The 19,623-nt window shown below is 34.8% G+C and overlaps 1 protein-coding gene across 1 annotated transcript in view; it reads left to right on the plus strand.

Annotated features, from left to right (window-relative positions):
- DNAJC1 (DnaJ heat shock protein family (Hsp40) member C1) overlaps window positions 1-19,623 on the plus strand; it is a 210,314-nt gene that overhangs the window by 59,977 nt on the left and 130,714 nt on the right. The window contains exons 2-3 of the mRNA XM_082617246.1: window positions 13,535-13,636; window positions 14,134-14,180. Of these exons, the coding sequence (XP_082473372.1) occupies window positions 13,535-13,636; window positions 14,134-14,180 (149 nt within the window). The remainder of the gene's footprint in view (window positions 1-13,534; window positions 13,637-14,133; window positions 14,181-19,623) is intronic.

A 19,623-nucleotide genomic window follows, 5' to 3' on the forward strand; every position in this document is an offset into this window, starting at 1 on the left:
AAACAACTAAATGAAGTGGAGATAGGCAACCTTCCAGAAAAAGAATTCAGAATAATGATACTGAAGATGATCCAGGACCTCAGAAAAAGAATGGAGGCAAAGATCGAGAAGATGCAAGAAATGTTTAACAAAGACCTAGAAGAATTAAAGGACAAAGAAACAGAGATGAACAGTACAATAATTGAAATGAAAAATACACTAGAAGGAATCAATAGCAGAAAAATTGAGGCAGAAGAACGGATAAGTGACCTGGAAGACAGAATGGTGGAATTCACTGCTGCGGAGAGAATAAAGAGAAAAGAATGAAAAGAAATGAAGACAGCCTAAGAAACCTCTGGGACAACATTAAACGCAGCAACATTCACATTATAGGGGTCCTAGAAGAAGAAGAGAGGGAGAAAGGACCCGATAAAATATTTGAAGAGATTATAGTCGAAAACTTCCCTAACATGGGAAAGGAAATAGCCACCCAAGTCCAGGAAGCACAGAGAGTCCCATACAGGATAAACCCAAGGAGAAACATGCCGAGACACATAGTAATCAAATTGGCAAAAATTAAAGACAAAGAAAAATTCTTGAAAGCAGCAAGGGAAAAACGACCAATAACATACAAGGGAACTCCCGTAAGGTTAACAGCTGATTTCTCAGCAGAAACTCTACAAGCCAGAAGGAAGTGGTGATGAAAAAAAGTGATGAAAAGGGAAAAAAGTGATGAAAGGGAAAACCCTACAACCAAGATTACTCTACCCAGCAAGGATGTCACTCAGATTCGATGGAGAAATCAAAAGCTTTACAGACAAGCAAAAGCTAAGAGAATTCAGCACCACCAAACCAGCTCTACAACAAATGCTAAAGGAACTTCTCTAAGTGGGAAACACAAGAGAAGAAAAGGACCTACAAAAACAAACCCAAAACGATTAAGAAAATGTTAATAGGAATATACATATTGATAATTACCTTAAATGTGAATGGATTAAATGCTCCAACCAAAAGACACAGGCTTGCTGAATGGATACAAAAACAAGACCCATATATATGCTGTCTACAGGAGACCCACTTCAGACCTAGGGACACATACAGACTGAAAGTGAGGAGTTGGAAAAAGATATTCCATTCAAATGGAAATCAAAAGAAAGCTGGAGTAGCAATACTCATATCAGATAAAATAGACTTTAAAATAAAGAATGTTACAAGAGACAAGGAAGGACACTACATAATGATCAAGGGATCAATCTAAGAAGAAGATATAAGAATTATAAATATATATGCACCCAAAATAGGAGCACCTCAATACATATGGCAACTGCTAACAGCTATACAAGAGGAAATCGACAGTGACACACTAATAGTGGGGGACATTTTTTTTTTTTGAGGTATGTGGGCCTCTCACTGTTGTGGCCTCTCCCATTGCAGAGCACAGGCTCCGGACGTGCAGGCTCAGTGGCCATGGCTCACAGGCCTAGCCGCTCCGCAGCATGTGGGATCTTCCCGGACCGGGGCACGAACCCATGTCCCCTGCATCGGCAGGTGGACTCTCAACCACTGCGCCACCAGGGAAGCCCTAGTGGGGGACTTTTAACACCTCACTTACACCAATGGACAGATCGCCCAAGCAGAAAATTCATAAGGAAACACAAGCTTTTAATGACACAATAGACCAGATAGATGTAATTGATATTTATAGGACATTCCATCCAAAAACAGCGGATTACACTTTCTTCTCAAGTGCGCACAGAACATTCTCCAGGATAGATCACATCTTGAGTCACAAATCAAGCCTCAGTAAATTTGAGAAAATTGAAATGATATCAAGCATCTTTTCTGACCATAACGCTATGATATTAGAAATTAATTACAGAGAAAAAAACGTAAAAAACACAAACACATGGAGGCTAAACAGTACGTTACTAAATAACCAAGCGATCACTGTAGAAATCAAAGGGGATAAAGATGTAAAAAAGAAAAAAAGAAATCAAAGAGGAAATCAAAAAATACCTAGAGACAAATGACAGCGAAAACATGATGATCCAAAACCTGTGGGATGCAGCAAAAGCAGGTCTAAGAGGGATGTTTATAGCTATACAAGCCTACCTTAAGAAACAAGAAACATCTCAAATAAACAATCTAACCTTACACCTAAAGGAACTCGAGAAAGAAGAACAAACAAAACCCAAAGTTAGCAGAAGGAAAGAAATCATAAAGATGAGAGCAGAAATAAATGAAGTAGAAACAAAGAAAACAATAGCAAAGATCAATAAAACTAAAAGCTGGTTCTTTGAGAAGATAAACAAAATTGATAAACCATTAGCCAGACTCATCAAGAAAAAGGGAGAAGACTCAGATCAATAAAATTAGAAATGAAAAAGGAGAAGTTACAACAGACACCACAGAAATATAAAGCATCCTAAGAGACTACTACAAGCAATTCTATGCCAATAAAACGGACAACCTGGAAGAAATGGACAAATTCTTAGAAAGGTATAACCTTCCAAGACTGAACCAGGAAGAAATAGAAAATATGAACAGACTAATCACAAGTAATGAAATTGAAACTGTGATTAAAAATCTTCCAACAAACAAAAGTCCAGGACCAGATGGCTTCACAGGTGAATTCTGTCAAACATTTAGAGAAGAGCTAACACCCATCCTTCTCAAACTCTTCCAAAAAATTGCAGAAGAAGGAACACTCCCAAACTCATTCTATGAGGCTACCATGACCCTGATACCAAAACCAGAAAAAGATACTACAAAAAAAAGAAAATTACAGACCAATAGCACTGATGAATATAGATGCAAAAATCCTCAACAAAATACTAGCAAACAGAATCCAACAACACATTAAAAGGATCATACACCATGATCAAGTGGAATTTATCCCAGGGATGCAAGGATTCTTCACTGTACGCAAATCAATCAATGTGATACACCATATTAACAAATTGAGGAATAGAAACGATATGATCATCTCAGTAGATGCAGAAAAAGCTTTTGACAAAATTCAACACCCATTTATGATAAAAACTCTCCAGAAAGTGGGCATAGAGGGAACCTACCTCAACATAATGAAGGCCATATATGACAAACCCACCGCAAACATCATTCTCAATGGTGAAAAACTGAAAGCATTTCCTCTAAGATCAGGAACAAGACAAGGATGTCCACTTTCACCACTATTCAACATAGTTTTGGAAGTCCTAGCCACAGCAATCAGAGAAGAAAAATAAAAGGAATACAAATTGGAAAAAAAGAAGTAAAACTGTCACTGTTTGCAGATGACATGATACTACACATAGAGGATCCGAAAGATGCCACCAGAAAACTTCTAGAGCTAATCAATGAATTTGGTAAAGTTGCAGGATACAAAATTAATGCACAGAAATCTCTTGCATTCCTATACACTAATGATGAAAAATCTGAAAGAGAAATTAAGAAAACACTCCCATTTACCATTGCAACAAAAAGAATAAAATACCTAGGAATAAACCTACCTAGGGAGACAAAAGACCTGTATGCAGAAAACTATATGACACTGATGAAAGAAATTTAAGATGATACAAGTAGATGGAGAGATATACCATGTTCTTGGATTGGAAGAGTCAACATTGTGAGAATGACTATACTACCCAAAGCAATCTACAGATTCAATGCAATCCCTATCAAACTACCACTGGTATTTTTCACAGAACTAGAACAAAGAATTTCACAATTTGTATTGAAACACGAAAGACTCCAAATAGCCAAAGCAATCTTGAGAAAGAAAAACAAAGCTGGAGGAATCAGGCTCCTGGACTTCAGACTATAAGCTACAGTAATCAAGACCGTATGGTACTGGCACAACAACAGAACTGTAGATCAATGCAACAGGATAGAAATCCCAGAGATAAACCCATGCACATATGGTCAACTAATCTATGACAAAGGAGGCAAGGATGTACAATGGAGAAAAGACAATCTGTTCAATAAGTGGTGCTGGGAAAACTGGACATTTACATGTAAAAAATGAAATTAGAACACTCCCTAACACCATACAAAAAATAAACTCAAAATGGATTTGAGACCTAAATGTAAGACTGAACCCTATAAAACTCTTAGAGGAAAACATAGGCAAAATACTCTATGACATAAATCACAGCAAGATCTTTTTTGATCCACCCCCTAGAGTAATGGAAATTAAAACAAAATAAACAAATGGGACCTAATGAAACTTAAAAGCTTTTGCACAACAAAGGAAACCATAAACAAGACGAAATGACAACCCTCAGAATGGGAGAAAATATTTGCAAATGAATCAACGGACAAAGGATTAATCTCCAAAATATATAAACAGCTCATGCAGCTCAGTATTAAACAAACAACCCAATCCAAGAAATGGGCAGAAGATCTAAACAGACATTTCTCCAAAGAAGACATACAGATGGCCAAGAAGGACATGAAAAGATGCTCAACATCACTAATTATTAGAGAAATGCAAATCAAAACTACAATGAGGTATCACCTCACACCCGTTAGAATGGGCATCATCAGAAAATCTACAAGCAACAAATGCTGGTGAGGGTGTGGAGAAAAGGGAACCCTCTTGCACCATTAGTGGGAATGTAAATTGATACAGCCACTCTGGGGAACAGTATTGAGGTTCCTTAAAAAACTAAAAATAGAATTATCATATGACCCAGCAATCCCACTACTGGGCATATACCCAGAGAAAACCATAATTCAAAAAGACACATGCACCCCAATGTTCATTGCAGCACTATTTACAATAGCCAGGTCATGGAAGCCACCTAAATGCCCATCGACAGATGAATAGATAAAGAAGATGTGGTCCATATATACAGTGGAATATTACTCAGCCGTAAAAAGGAACGAAATTGGGTCATATGTTAAGATGTGGATGGATCTAGAGACTCTCATACAGAGTGAAGTAAGTCAGAAAGAGAAAAACAAGTATCATATATTAACGCATATATGTGGAATCTAGAAAAATGGTACAGATTAACCAGTTTGCAGGGTAGAAATTGAGACACAGATGTAGAGAACAAATGTATGGACACTAGGGGGAAAGTGGCGGCGGGTACGGGTGGTGGTGTGCTGAATTGGGTGATTGGGATTGACATGTATACACTGATGTGTATAAAATGGATGAATAATAAGAACCTGCTGTTTAAAAAAATAAAATTAAATTCAAAAAAAAAGAACAGTTTACTTTGGTCAGATTCTGGATAAGGTCTTCTCATTTTTGTTTTGTTAACCACCTGGCAGACCTAAAAAAAGGTGGGTCTCAAAGTTGCAAAGACACTGTAAATAGAATGAGTTTTAGATTATTGACAATCCACTGATATAAATCACGGGTCAACAAACTATGCTCCATGGGCCAAAACCAGGCTCTAACTCTTGTTGAAAATAAAATTTCACTGGATCACCACCACACCCATTTGTTTATGTGTGGTCTGTGGCTGCTTTCTCACTACAGTGGCAGAGCTGAATAATTGCAGCAGAGACTTTTTTGCCTGCAAAGCCTCCAGTATTTACTATCTGGCCCTTTACAGAAAATGTTTGCTAATCCCTGATATAAAGTAAAATAAGAAGCCCCTCTTGGATCACCTAAGACAGAATTTTCAGTGTTTTTACCTTGCAAAGCTTTTATGAGGATAGGTTGGGTTTATTTTGTTCACTACTGTGTCCTCAATGGTGGTAAGTAGTAGGTACTCAATAAATATTGTCAAATCTGTAAATAAAAACCATCCAAATTCATTTTACTCCTCAATTCCTTAGTACTCACGGTCTGAAGCACAAATCCAAATAAACTGCAAATTAGGTTTGCTAAGTGTTAAAATGAAAGAGAAATAGTGACTTTCTAGCCTACATATTATAAGTTTTCATTTACTCAGCACCACTATGTGCCAGATACTATAATAAGCACATTATGTACATATATGTATGTGTGTATATATATTTACATACATGTATATATATTTAGGTGTTGTAACATTATTATTTCCATTTTATAGATGAGAACTTGAGACTTCGAGTAGGTAAATTGTCCAAAATCACATAGCTAGTAAGTGGCTTAGTCATTTTCAAGCCCGTCTTCATCCTAAGCATCATAGTAAGTGGAAAGGGGCTAACTCTAATACAATCTAGAATACAAGTAAAATTTCTCTGAGATTTGTCCCGTATCTAACATCCTTACCAGATCTGTTCAAAAGTAAATTAGATAAGAATTTGTTCATTTAGATTAATGTATCTACCTCTAGAAGAGTGTTCACTGGGAACAATCCATACATTTTAAACATCTCTGGGTTGAGCTATATCAGATTACTAGTAATCCTGCTTTTCAGACTCCCAGAGATAGCTGGCTCCATTTTGATGTATATAGCTTAACTTACATTAGAAGATAATCAAGGAGTGGCCATAGGATATGCAGAAAATAGTCTTTAATTCTAGAAGAGTTAGCATGGGAGGTGAGACTAAATTTCTGTCAGGAAATTTCTGCTACATAGTATCTATCTAACATTTTGGCAAATTACTAAGCCTTAGTTTAAGCCCCAGTTTCCTCATTAACATAAAGATAATAATTATGCCTATCATCAAGGGTTGTAAAAATCAAGGGAATTAACATATATTGTGGCTAGAGTGGCACCTAGCACATAGCGTGCAATAAAGATAATTCTGCATTGTTTCAATTTTTAAAAATTGAGATATTAATGAAACGTAAAATTCACCATTTTAACCATTTTAAGTGTACAATTCCATGATCTCTAGTGTATTCGCAATGTTGTTCAGCCATCATCTAATTCCAGGACATTTTCAGTACCCCGAAAAGAAGCTCTGTGTGTATTAAGCAGTCACTCCTCATTCCCCTCTCTCCCCAGCCCCTGGGAACTACTGATTTGCTTTCAGTATCAATAGATTTGTCCATAAAGGACAAAGGGCCAGTTAAAATGGAATCATGAAATACATGGCTTTCTGTGTCTGCTTTTCTTATTTAGCATCGGGTTTTCAAGATTCATTCATGTTGTAGCATATATCAGTACTCCATTCCTTTTTTTTTTTTTTTTTTGCGGTACGCAGGCCGCTCACTGCTGTGGCCTCTCTCGTTGCGGAGCACAGGCTCTGAACGCGCAGGCTCAGCGGCCATGGCTCACGGGCCCAGCCGCTCCGCAGCATGTGGGATCCTCCTGGACCAGGGCACGAACCCATGTCCCCTCCATCGACAGGCGGACTCTCAACCACTGTGCCACCAGGGAAGCCCTTCATTCCTTTTATGTCTGAGTAATATTCATTATATTGATGTACCTATACCACATTTTGTAGAATACAGCTGATCTTTATATATTGATCTTGTATCCTACAACTTAATACATTTACTTCTTAGCTCTAATACTTGTTCTGTGATGCTTTAGGATTTACCACCTATAGGATCATGTCATCTGTGAATAGAGAGAGTATTAATTCTTCCATTCTAATTTAGATGGCTTTTATTTCTTTTTCTTGACTAATTGCTCAGGCCAGAACAGATATCCCTCTTACTACTGACCTTGGGGAAAAGGTTTCAGACTTCACCATTTAGGTAGGAGGGTACCTGTGGGTTTTTCATAGATGCCCTTTACCAACTTGAGAAAGTCTCCTTCTAGTCCTAGTTGAGTGTTTTGTTATTAAATGGTGTTGGATATGCTATTTCTGCATCAATGGAGATGACTGTGGTTTTTTGTTGTTCATTTAATTAACATGATATATTGATTGATTTTCATGCACTGAAACACCCTTGCATTCATGGGGTAAATCTCACTTGGTCATGGTATGTAATCCTTTTTATATGCAGCTGGATTCAGTTTACTAGAAGTTTGCTGAGGAATTTTTGCATCTGTATTCATAAGAAATATTGATCTATAGTTTTCTTTCTTGAGGTGTTTTTCTGGTTTTGGTATCCTTCCTCCTCTATGTTTTGGAAGAGTTTAAAGAGGATTGTGATTTCTTCAAATGTTTGACAGAATTCAGTAGTGAAATTCATCTGGTTTTGAGGTTTCGGGCTTTTCTTTTTAGGACATTGGATTTTTTTCATTTTTATTAACTGATCAATCTCTTTACTTGTTATAGGTCTATTTGTTTTTTCTGTTTCTTCATGAGTCAGTTTGTGTGTTTCTAGAAATTTGTCTATTTCATCTGGGTTTCCTAATTGGCATACAATTGTTCACAGTATTCTTAGTGTACCATTTGATCTGCTTTTTGTTTCTTTTACAGTAGATCTTTATTTTCTTAGTGTTTGCCATGGAGGTTACAATTAACGTTAATTTATAGAAATCTAGTTTGAATTAATAGCAAGTTAGTTTCAATCATATAAAAAATTTGGCTCCTTTGTAGCTGTGTTCCCCTTCCTTATATAGTTATTGTCACAGATTACATCTTTATACATGTATGCACATAGATAAAGATCTATAGTATTGTTTTATTTGAGACATAGACATTTATTATTTAAGACATTTAAGACATTTATTATTATTGCTTTAATAGTTGTCTTTTAAATCATATAAAAAATTGGAGTTACTAACTAGAAATACATGAATATTGACTTATATTTATCTATATAGTTATCTTTATCAGTGTTCTTTATTTCTTTGTATGAATTGAGTTACTCCCTGGTATTTTTTTCTTTCAGCCTGAAGGACTCTCTGCAGCACTTTTTGTTGAGCAAGTCTACTAGAAATGAATTCTTATCTTTTGTTTAATTGAAATATCTTAATTTCTCATTCTATTTTGAGGAATAGCTTTGCTGGATATAGAATTCTTGCTTAACAGATTTTTTTTAAGCACTTTGAATGTGTCATTCCATTAACTTCTGGCCACCATGGCTTCTGATGAGAAATTAGCTGTTAATGTTTTTGAGAATTCCTTGTACATAATGAGTCACTCTGCTGTTCTCAGGATTCTCTGTGTCTTTGAACAGTTTGAGTGGAATGTTTCTAGGTGTGGATTTCTTTGTCTTTACCCTACTTAGGATTTGTTGAGATTTCTTGGATGTGTATATTCATGTCTTTTATCAAATTTTAGAAGTTTTCAGTCTTTTTTTTGTTTGTTTTTGCCCTTTTCTCTATTTTCCTTCTTGGACTCTTATTAAACGTATGTTGGCTTGGTGGTGTCCCACAGATCTCTTAGGTTCTGTTCATTTTTCTTCATTTTTTTTTTTCTTTTTGTTCCTCTTATTGGAAAATCTCAATTGACCTATCTTCAAGTTCATAGATTTTTTCCTTCTACCTGCTCAAATCTGCTTTTGAGCCCCTCTAGTGATTTTTTAAATTTCAGTTATTGTATTTTTCAAGTCCAGAATTTTTCTTTAGTTCCTTTTATAATTTTATGTCTTTGTTGATATTCTGAATTTGGTGAGACATCATTCTTGTTCTTTCGATTAGTTCTTTGTACATGCTCTTGAGCATATTTAAAACAGTTGATCTAAAGTCTTTCTCCAGTAAATCCAGTGTCTGGTCTCCATCAGGGACAGTTTCTGTTAATTCCTTTTTTCTGTGTGTGTGGGCCATACTTTCTTGTTTCTTTGCATACTTCATAATTTTTAATGAGTACTGGACATTTTGAATATATAATGTAATTAGATTATTTTACCTCATCAGGGTTTTTTTTGTTTGTTTGTTTTTTGCTGCCTGTGGTTGGTGTTGTTCGTTTGTCTAGTGATTTTTCTGAACTAATTTTCTAAAGTATATATTCTTTGCCATGTGTGGCCACTGACATCTGTTTGATTAGCTTAGGGGTCAGCTAATGATTCAGCAGAGATTTCCTTAAAGGTTTGGGACCAGAAGCAAATAAACAAAAAAAGGTCAAAATCTTTGGCAGTGGGTCCTGTGTATATGTTGGGGCATGCCTTCAACACTTAGCTAGGCAGTTTACAACTCACCCTTAGACTTCACCTGCTGCTTGTATACAGCCTAAAGCTCAGCTAGAAGTGAGAATTTAGGGCCGTCTCAGGTGTTTCTGAGCAGCTACTCCACCTTGGGCACACACATGTGGGTCTTCTGGTGGGAGCATTTCAAATCCCATATTCCCCAAAGCATCTCACTTCCTAGTTTTTCCTCCTAAGCTTTTTGATGTGTCTATTGTTTACCCCAGCTGCCATCCCTTGCCTCATTTGGCACCTGCTGATAAATTTGCCCTTAAATGGTTTTGACAAGTGTCCTGAACAGTTGCCTCTCTGCACTGGGAGAGATCTGAGCTTGGTAAAATAAAGGTAAGCCCTTTACACAGTCTGTCAGGGAACCAAAAGACAGGCCAGAGCAAGCAGCCACAGTTCTTGGAGGACAAAGCCCACTTTGCTTACTCTAACACTAGGAACCCACACCAGTAACTCAGATTGGCATCTTCAGGACCCTTACTGCAAATTAGCTACCTTTTGCTTGACTAAGTGTTTGACTGATTGCTGGAATCCTTTGACTAGTTTGAAGAGTTCAGATTAAGTTGATTCTGACAGGTTTTGCCAGGTTATTTGCTGTTTCTCTTCAGGGACAGGCCCTTGGAGTTCCCTACTCTGCCACTTTCATTGATGTCTCATCACATTTTTTTCAGTTTTGACAAACATTATTTTCATAGGTGGTTGTTGTGGGTTTTTTTTTTTTTTTTTTTTTTTTTTTTAAATAAAGGATGACCAGGGACTTCCCTGGTCGTCCAGTGGTTAAGACTCTGCACTTCCAATGCAGGGGGCGCGGGTTCGATCCCTGGTCAGGGAACTAAGATCCCACATGCTGTGTGGCACAGCCTTCCCCCCCCAAAAAAAAAACCCAAAAAGAATGACCATATATCTCTTCTTTACAGAGGTCATCCAAGTATTGTGATAATTCATGTCCAGCTTGCCAAAAAAACATATCACATTTAGAAGGAAAAGAATTCTGGCAGTTGAACCCTGTAGATCTCCTGATGTCAACAGTGTTAAAGATGGTCAGTTCACCCATAGTCCTATCAGAAATTTTTCTCTGAAAGCCAGAGAGATAAAACGTCTCATTCACTGTGTATGTGAGATGAATGTTCTAACATTCAGGTCTCTAGTAGAAATACGATGTAAAATGTGCTGTAAAAGCCAACATATATCAGGATCTTTACCATTAAAACTGCAGTTGACCATATTCCATTGTAGTTATGTGGATGTTTTCCACATAGTTTATCAGCTCAGTAGGATTGTAGCAGTTGTTCTCACTGCCTTCCCAAAAGCTTTAGCCCTTGTGAAGTGGCGCAGATGAAATCTACTAACTGAATCTAAAGAATCAACATAGAGAGCTATGATTCTGATGCAATATTTTCTGGGTTTGAATTCTGTTTTCCTCTATTTGCCAGTAGTATGAACTTGAGCAAATTACTTCTTTTTGCCTCACTTACCTCATCAGTAAAATGGGCCTGCTAACAACTATACTTATAGCTTTGTTATGAGGATAAAATAAGTTAAGATTCATTAAGTAATTAACTAAAATTTAATACATACATAAGCTAGTTTGAGGTGCAGCTTGTCTAAAGCATGTCTTTTAGACAGGAAAACCTCTGAGTTTTTCAGTTCTGTCCACTTAGCATGAAACTAATAAGTTCTTTCCACTTATTAGTGAAATAAACCTACTAGGCAGATTCTCAAGAGGAAAATAGGCAGTATTTCTGTGTAGCCTGAGAGGCCCATTTCTAAGTCAGGAGAGAACTGTCTGTATCTACAGCTGGATGCAAAACAAAAACATAAAGTTGGAGAACAGCATTGTATCATGTGATGGTTTGGGGGACAAGGAGGATGGACCAAGATAGTGGGATATAAAGCTAAAAAGACTGGAAAAGACAGATGATGAAGGTTCTTGGGCATTACTGAAGGGTTTGAAATAGGAGAGCCATCTGGCCACATTTACCCTTATGGTATATACTGCGGCAGAAAAATGGAGGTTTGGGGTCAGCTTGCCAAGTCTGGAAGGAGGGAAATGTCTTAGGTGACTGTTATGTAAGTCATAGATGTTCCATAATGAGCATGTATTAATTTTGTAACATAAGCAAATACATACACTCTTATTTTGTAAGAAATCTACTTTTGGAATTTCTCTGTGATATAGTCCCAATTTAATAAAATCTAAAATTAAAGTCCCAGTTAGAGAATGAGAATTCATTTGACACTTGACCTCTTTGCTCAACAAAATCTCCATCACAGAGTTTCAGTAAATAGTCATCCTTTTCTGCTACATGCTACCTATCATTTAAGTATAAGGAACACATCAATTCCATTGAGCAAATGAGAATGAAAATTATAACCATATTACCTGCGAAACTTACTCTGCTAATTTTATAGCTCCTCAGCCCTCCACAAGTCAGAAAAATATTCACACCTAAGTTGAAACTTTAAAGTAGAGTGATTGCCTGGAGCAATAAGCTCCAGAAAATTGGTAATGAAAGAGAGCTTGACAGACTAATTGTAGTCTCACTTTGCCTCTTTCCACCTCTGTTTCTTTAACAGCTATTTAGTCCCAGGTACACAGACTTTTGTTATGTTTTGTTTTTTTAGTCATTTGAACTTCTTAGTAAATCAGTTTTAGGAATTAATTGAACAAATACTCAGCTAAAAAATAAGATAAAATTTAATAAGCAACTTTATTCTCATTTTGCCCCACTATGAATGTTAGTTTTTGCAATAACTTTTAAATTTAGTGGAGGTCAAGTTTTATACCCAACTTAACAGTGTGTTCTTTGTTATTGTCATGTATTTTTTACTGGCCATGTAAAATGATGTTCTCTGAGTTTACACGTACACACGGGATTACATAAAATTCAATTTTAATATCCACTTAATCCAAAGTACTCTTCCTCAACTATCATGACCTTTTAAAATATATTTAAACTATGTTAGTAATACATAAATAGTGGGCAAATTTATTTCTGCAAATCAGACTATGGAAACTGGACAGCATTGAAAATAACCTATAAAGTACTAAAAAAAAGTTAAGGACAATATATATAACTATTTCTAATTATAATTATTTTGGGTAAATGCAAAGTTAACTGCCTTCAGATAGGCATACTTTTTGACATGTGAAATTGAGATTCCATAGGTTGTTGCTTCATGGTAAATTCAATATAAATAGCAATGAAGGAACCACATATGGTAAGCCTGGGCTTCAGACATTGGCTTTGGGATTCTCAGATAAATAAAGACCTTCCTTGAAGGCACACGGATGTATTAATTTTTAATTTGTTTCTTTTTGATCTCTTAATTACTGAAAAAGATTTATTGGTTAATTTTAGGAAGGCAAGTGTTTGAAAAGTTTTGCCAAATACTGTCTTCTTTAAATGAATGTATGGTAATGAAAAGTTAAGAGGAGAGCCAAATTAGATTGAATAATTGTTCAGTCATGTGGGTCAGGCTAGTTGCATAGCCTGGTTGTTAGACTGATTGCTCAAATTACATTGCCTGGGGTCCTGCACTTGGTTGGCTGTCTTCTCAGATCTTAACAAGGTTCTGGGAATTTCTTTTACTGACAAAGTTTGCTTTGTGTTTTTCCCCTCCCCCCACCCCCAGGATGCTTCATCTGCAGACATTAGAAAAGCATATCGTAAGCTTTCACTAACTTTGCATCCAGACAAGAATAAAGATGAAAATGCAGAAACTCAGTTTAGACAAGTAAGTGAAATATGCTGTTATTGTATATGTATTTTTGTGATAATTTATAAATAAATGTTTATGGTAGAAACAGTAACATACACGTAGAATATTTCCATTTAAAATGAGGTTGTAGTTTAGAAATATAATGTATACGTATTTATTCAGTTTTTTACAAAATATGCTTTTACCAACATTTTTTTATATTAGAATCTCTAAATTCTTGGGGGGTCATAATTGTCATAATTTTCTTGTCTAAATTACAGTTTTTGCTTTTAAAAATCACGTTAAGATAATTATTAGTTTTGCATCTTTCAAAAAGATTTATTTTGGTATCAAGCCATTTTTAACCTCTTAAGGTGCTACCAAAACCGTAAAATCTTACTTATAATTAAGATTTTATCTGTTCATTGTATATATGAGTGCATGGGGTTTTTGCATGTGAATTATAGTGCGTTGGTCTCCCTAAGTGATTTCCTATAGTTGAGATTATTTTTAAAGTAATGCTTTTGTTTTAGTTGGTGGCCATTTATGAAGTTTTAAAGGATGATGAACGAAGGCAGAGGTGAGTGTTCATCTGCTTTTGAATTAAGATGTTATACTTTGATGTCTCAGTTTATAAAGGAGAGAATTGTCTCGTTAAACATTTTATTATAAGTTAGCATTTTATTTTCATTCCTTTCAAGATGTGCATTGTTTTTAAAATGTATGTTTATAAGAGAGTTAATTTCTATTGAAAATATTCACTAGGTTGATTCAGTACTCATAGACTTCAGGATCATGGCTTCATTAGCTAATATTTTTAACGTGAGTATCTATGCTCTGGGAAATAAAATTCCACTTGACTTCAAACAAATGCCTAATTATTTTTGATATATCAGTAATTGCTCCTATCTGCGCTTGGGGGGCTTTTTACCCCCCCTCTATTTCTTAAATGTTTTGCAATTAGGCGATTAGTGATATTCAAGTTATTACCATTTCTTGGTGTTTCCTCCTCAAAATAATAAACCCAGTTTGTGAGTGAGAGAACAGACTTGTATAAATCTGTAGAAGATACGAGTAGAAGAAAAATATTGGCTTCTTTCTCCTATTTCTTTCGCCTCCATCCCTTCCCTTCTTCTGCTCCAGGGATTCTGTGTTTAGGGTCGAACGTCAGAGAAGAGGCAGCCACCTCACTTTGAGACTTCTCTGGGCCTCTTTCAGCAGAGTAGTAATGTATTTATACAGTGGTTTATATGCTAGTGACTTAAGAGGAGATTTCAGAGAGACCCCCTTCCTCTGCTCTTCCGAATGTGTGGAAGGTAGACACTACTGTGACCGGTTTCAGAGTTTTTTTAAGTCAGACCCACGGTAAGAAATACATTTTGCATCGTGCCTCAGGACACACACACACACACACACACACACACACACACACACACACACAACTGAAACAAAAATTTGACAAAACACTTCTTATTGTGTGTGAAACAGACTGATGTTTTCTATTCTAGGCTAGTCTAGACAAGTCTTCTTTCTTTTTAAAAATAATGCTGATTGTGGTCCACTAAGTTGATTTCAGGAGGTATTAGTGAGCTACAATCTGTAGTTTGAAAATAGTGCTTTACAGTAAGAGTACCTTTAAAGAAAAAGGTAGGTATTTGAGATTTTAGGCTAAAGCCAGCCTAAATATCTGTATCTCTCTATGGAGGCTAATATATCTTAAAGACAATCCAGAAAAGTATGCAATGTGACCTTCTGAATCTTTCTTCAAATGTATTACCTGGAATTATTCTGTATCATACAATGTCAGCTACCACTCTTGGTTCTCATCTTAACTCTTTAATTTGAATTACCTCTGTTTGTCAGATTGCAAAGCAAGGACTCAGGATATTCTCTTGAAGAGTTCTTTGCTTTATAATAAGGGACTGGCATTGGTCCAGATACCATAGCAGACATTCCTCTGGTTTGAGATAATCCATAGTGTTGAAAGAGTCCTACAAGTGTGTTGAAAGAAGTGTTGGTCATTCTGTGCATATTTTCTAGTTGGTTTCTCTCACTGAGCCCCTAGTTTTGTTTCACACATCAAGAACGTGTCTGTAAAGATAGCTTTATTTAGTGTCTCTACATCTTTGGCATCAGATTTTGCCTTTTTGTTTGTTGTTATTTTAAAAGTCAGTAAACTTTGTAACAATTTCTTCCAATTACCGAAATTATTTATATCTTTTCAGAACAAATAACTTCTCATGTAAAAATTGTTTCTTCATTAACATAGACTCACCTAACATTTTCTTTTTAGGATTAGTTCCCTTTGCATTTATTGTAGAGTGTTAGTAGAAAAAAATGGATCTGACAGTTACACAAACAGCTGTAGTATTTATACCCCTTGAGGCACAAGTAACTCTTTGGTAACTGGTTTTCCTTGAGGCAAAAGTCTTAGTTAATCAAGCTGAGAATCAATCCTCTAAAGCTTGCGCCTGAGGCCGGGTGACCTATGAGTATTTAAACATATACGAGAAATGCACCTCTACAGACAATTATCTAATGTTTATAATTCCTTTAGAAAAAAAAAACATAGTTTTATCTTCTGAAAGAAGACTGTCTTATACTGATATTTAAAAATGCTCTTTGGTATCACAATTATTTATTATAAATATTCATTAAATAAGTAATGTGTAACCTTCCAGGAATTTTTAATTTGGGAAATTGTCATAGACATTTTAATCTATTTATTTCCCTTACAAATAATTGTATTTTCACTGAAATCAGGTGCATTTAAAAAATTTTGGTAGAAAAGGGAATAGCATTGAAATAGATAAAATAACAAACTGGGTAACTTTTTTTTTTTTTTTTAAGGAATAGGCAAATTTTATTTTTTAAAACAGCCTTATTTAGGTATAATTTGCATACCATAAAAGTTACCTATTTTAAGTGTACAATTCCATGATTTTTAGGAAAGTTACAGAGTTGTGCAAACCACACCACCAGTGTTAGACCATTTCTGTCACCTCAAAACATTCCCTCAAGTCCATTTGCAGGCGTTCCCCATTCTGATCCCAGCCCCAGGCAATCACTGATCTCCTTTATGTGTCTATAAATGTGGTTTTTTTCTGGACACTTCATATTAATGAAATCATCTAATATGTAGTCTTTTGCATCTGACTTCTTTCTATTATCAAAATGTTTTTGAGGTACATCCATATTGTAGCATATACCAGTAGTTCATTCTTTTTTATTGCTGAATAGTATTCCACATTCCACTTTTGTTTATCCATTCACCAACTGATAGACGTTGAGGTTGTCTCCACTTTTTGGCTATGATGAACAATGCTGCTGTGAATTATCACACACAAGTCTGTGTGAATGGATATTTTTCATTTCTCTTGGCTAGATTCCTAGGAGTATAATTGTGAATAAACTTTTAAGCTTTTTTTTCCTCCCAAAGGCATAGACTGTAACATGAAAAAAGGTTTCCTGGTTCGTGTAAGGGAGATTAATATAGAAGTCTTCTGAACTCCTTAGGTAACTTGCTTATTTTAGGAAATAGTAGCTCAGCTATGTTCTGACATAAATTTCTATCCAAGTGCCCTGAGTGTTAGCTGGAATAAAGTACTGAGTAGATCCTAATCACTACATATATACACTAGATTGTGCTTTAGTAATATTAGTATATTTACTCTTGTTTAAAATCTATTTTAAAATTTTACCAGTATTCTTTTGCTAACCCTCTTGTGCAACTTAAAATTTTTTTGTCTATTTTATGGTACTATATTTGTAAAAGTTCAGTGTATTTTTTTAGTTTACTAGGTAAAGTCACATTTTATTTACAAATCCAGTGGAAAGGATAGTTTTCTCAGCTTTAATCTGCGAAACTTTTACAAATCCATTACCTCCTTATTGTAAATTTGATTACAGGTGTGTTTGAATAAAAATAAACATTAACCTGAGAATAAGAAATCTATCTTAGTACCTTTCCTAATTAGGAGATATTATAAGACATGTATTATATACAATGTATAAAGTGCCGTGTACCACAATTTTTGGCACATATGTACATTTTATAAAGGAGAGTAATATCAATTAATTTAAGCTTGTTTCCTGTTTATGATCTTTTTACAATTAATTTTTATTCTTAAGTTTCAGTATGTGACATAAGTAGATGTTATTGTTACTCTTTTAAGCTAAAAATTCTTTTTACAATGGGAGATTCACAATTTAGGCAAATGCTAGAAATATTTCAATATTCATTTTCATAGTATACATGTTTTCTATTTTAATTTCATAGTTACTATTTTATTCTTCAAAACATGCTAATAATATTTTTAATTTATGTACTTTTTTTTCTTCTGGTAATTTAATCATTTTTAGATTTACTTTCCAATGTTTGTATTAGGCTAAATATATTTGATGAATTGCAGACTATAGAATGGAACTCACATAATTATGTAGCCATTATTATGTTCATCATGGGCATTTTAAGAAAATCAAATGATGTAAACATGTATTAGGCCATATGTAGAATTGATCAATGTTTTAATTTCTAATTAATAGTTCCACATGATTTTTTACATTAGTGATATTTTATCATAGAAATTTACTTTTGTATTTTCTTATAATATTCATACATGTGTACATTTTTTTATGTGTACATTCTTAATCTGATTTTAACAAATTGTTAAGAGCAGTTTGTATGAGCTCAATTATTTTAACAGTGTTATGTGTTAAATATAGAAAAGGCATAACAGTGATGTTTTAAATTTTATGTTGTCAACACAACATTTTTTTCTTAAATAACTTATGAATATAATGTCTGTGTATATTTTAAGAAATATCTTTATTTTTTCAGTGTTTCAGGAAAGCAGTGATTTATCTTTTAACAGCATATATTCTAAAAAGTGAACTATAATAGAAGCTATCTTCCCTTAAAATGGCCAGTCGTGTGAGCCATAATGTTCATTGATAGTAAAATCAATAGAGCATTGATTCTAAGCTTAATCCTTGGAGACTGTTGTTTAGAGTGGCAGACGTAGCCTAGTAAATACCTAGTTTTGTTTAATGTGTTCAGTGCATAAGGTTTTGCTATCTTGAATTTAGCTGTGCACTAACAATTTATATGTGGGGTAGAAAATAGTAGCTATTAACAGACACATAGCATTTCAAAGATGATGGTGATAAAATATTTGATACAAGATTCGCAGCTATGAGCTCAGCTGGGTTTTCTTCCAGTACAGTTTAGATCTAAAACAAATTTAACACTTAGCCATGCTCTTAGGGAATTGTTGCCACTTTCTTAGATGTTCTTTATTAATAGCCACACTTTTTACTTGAAGTTGTTTCATGGGAGAGATTAGCTGAAAATAATTATTTTTATATTCCACCTTTTTTTCTGAACAAATCTGAAGTAGAATGTAGATTCAGAATAAATTCAGGACTTCATTCACTGGACTTCATTCAAATGTTGTAATCTTGCATTATACCACTTAAAACCTTTTTGCCAATCCATTTCTAATCTAAAATGAGTCAGTTTTTACAGAAATAGATTTAAAGATAAATTTTCAAGGACAGGAATGATAACTTTTGATGAAATCATGTTATTGTGTCTTGATATTAGTGTTCAAGAATTGCTATGTAAATATTGAAAAAGAATATTTAACATCAGACTTTGGCCCAGCTACTACACAACCATATTTTAACTAGTAGATTCTTGTATACTACGCAATTTGCCTGCCTTTAAGAGTTTAGTACCACTAACGTCCTTTGCTTTGAACGTTGGTTATTCTGATCTGCCATTATTATTAATAACCTAAGTTGATTCTAAAAGTCACATTTTCTAGATAGCCTGATAAAATATATTTGGAATTTATAACCAATATTTTTTGTACCGAAAAAGAAGTTGCCTGTAATAAATCCTCTGCTTTATTTTTTTAAGCATATCTCCAAGGTATCAATTTAATAACTATCAAAGTAGCTACTGCGGTTGTTGCATTTAAATTGATTTACATGTCAAGACTGGCAGTTTAGCAGCTGCG

Source organism: Mesoplodon mirus, assembly GCF_964341445.2.
Source record: "Mesoplodon mirus genome assembly, chromosome: 4".
Lineage (NCBI taxonomy): Eukaryota > Metazoa > Chordata > Mammalia > Artiodactyla > Ziphiidae > Mesoplodon > Mesoplodon mirus.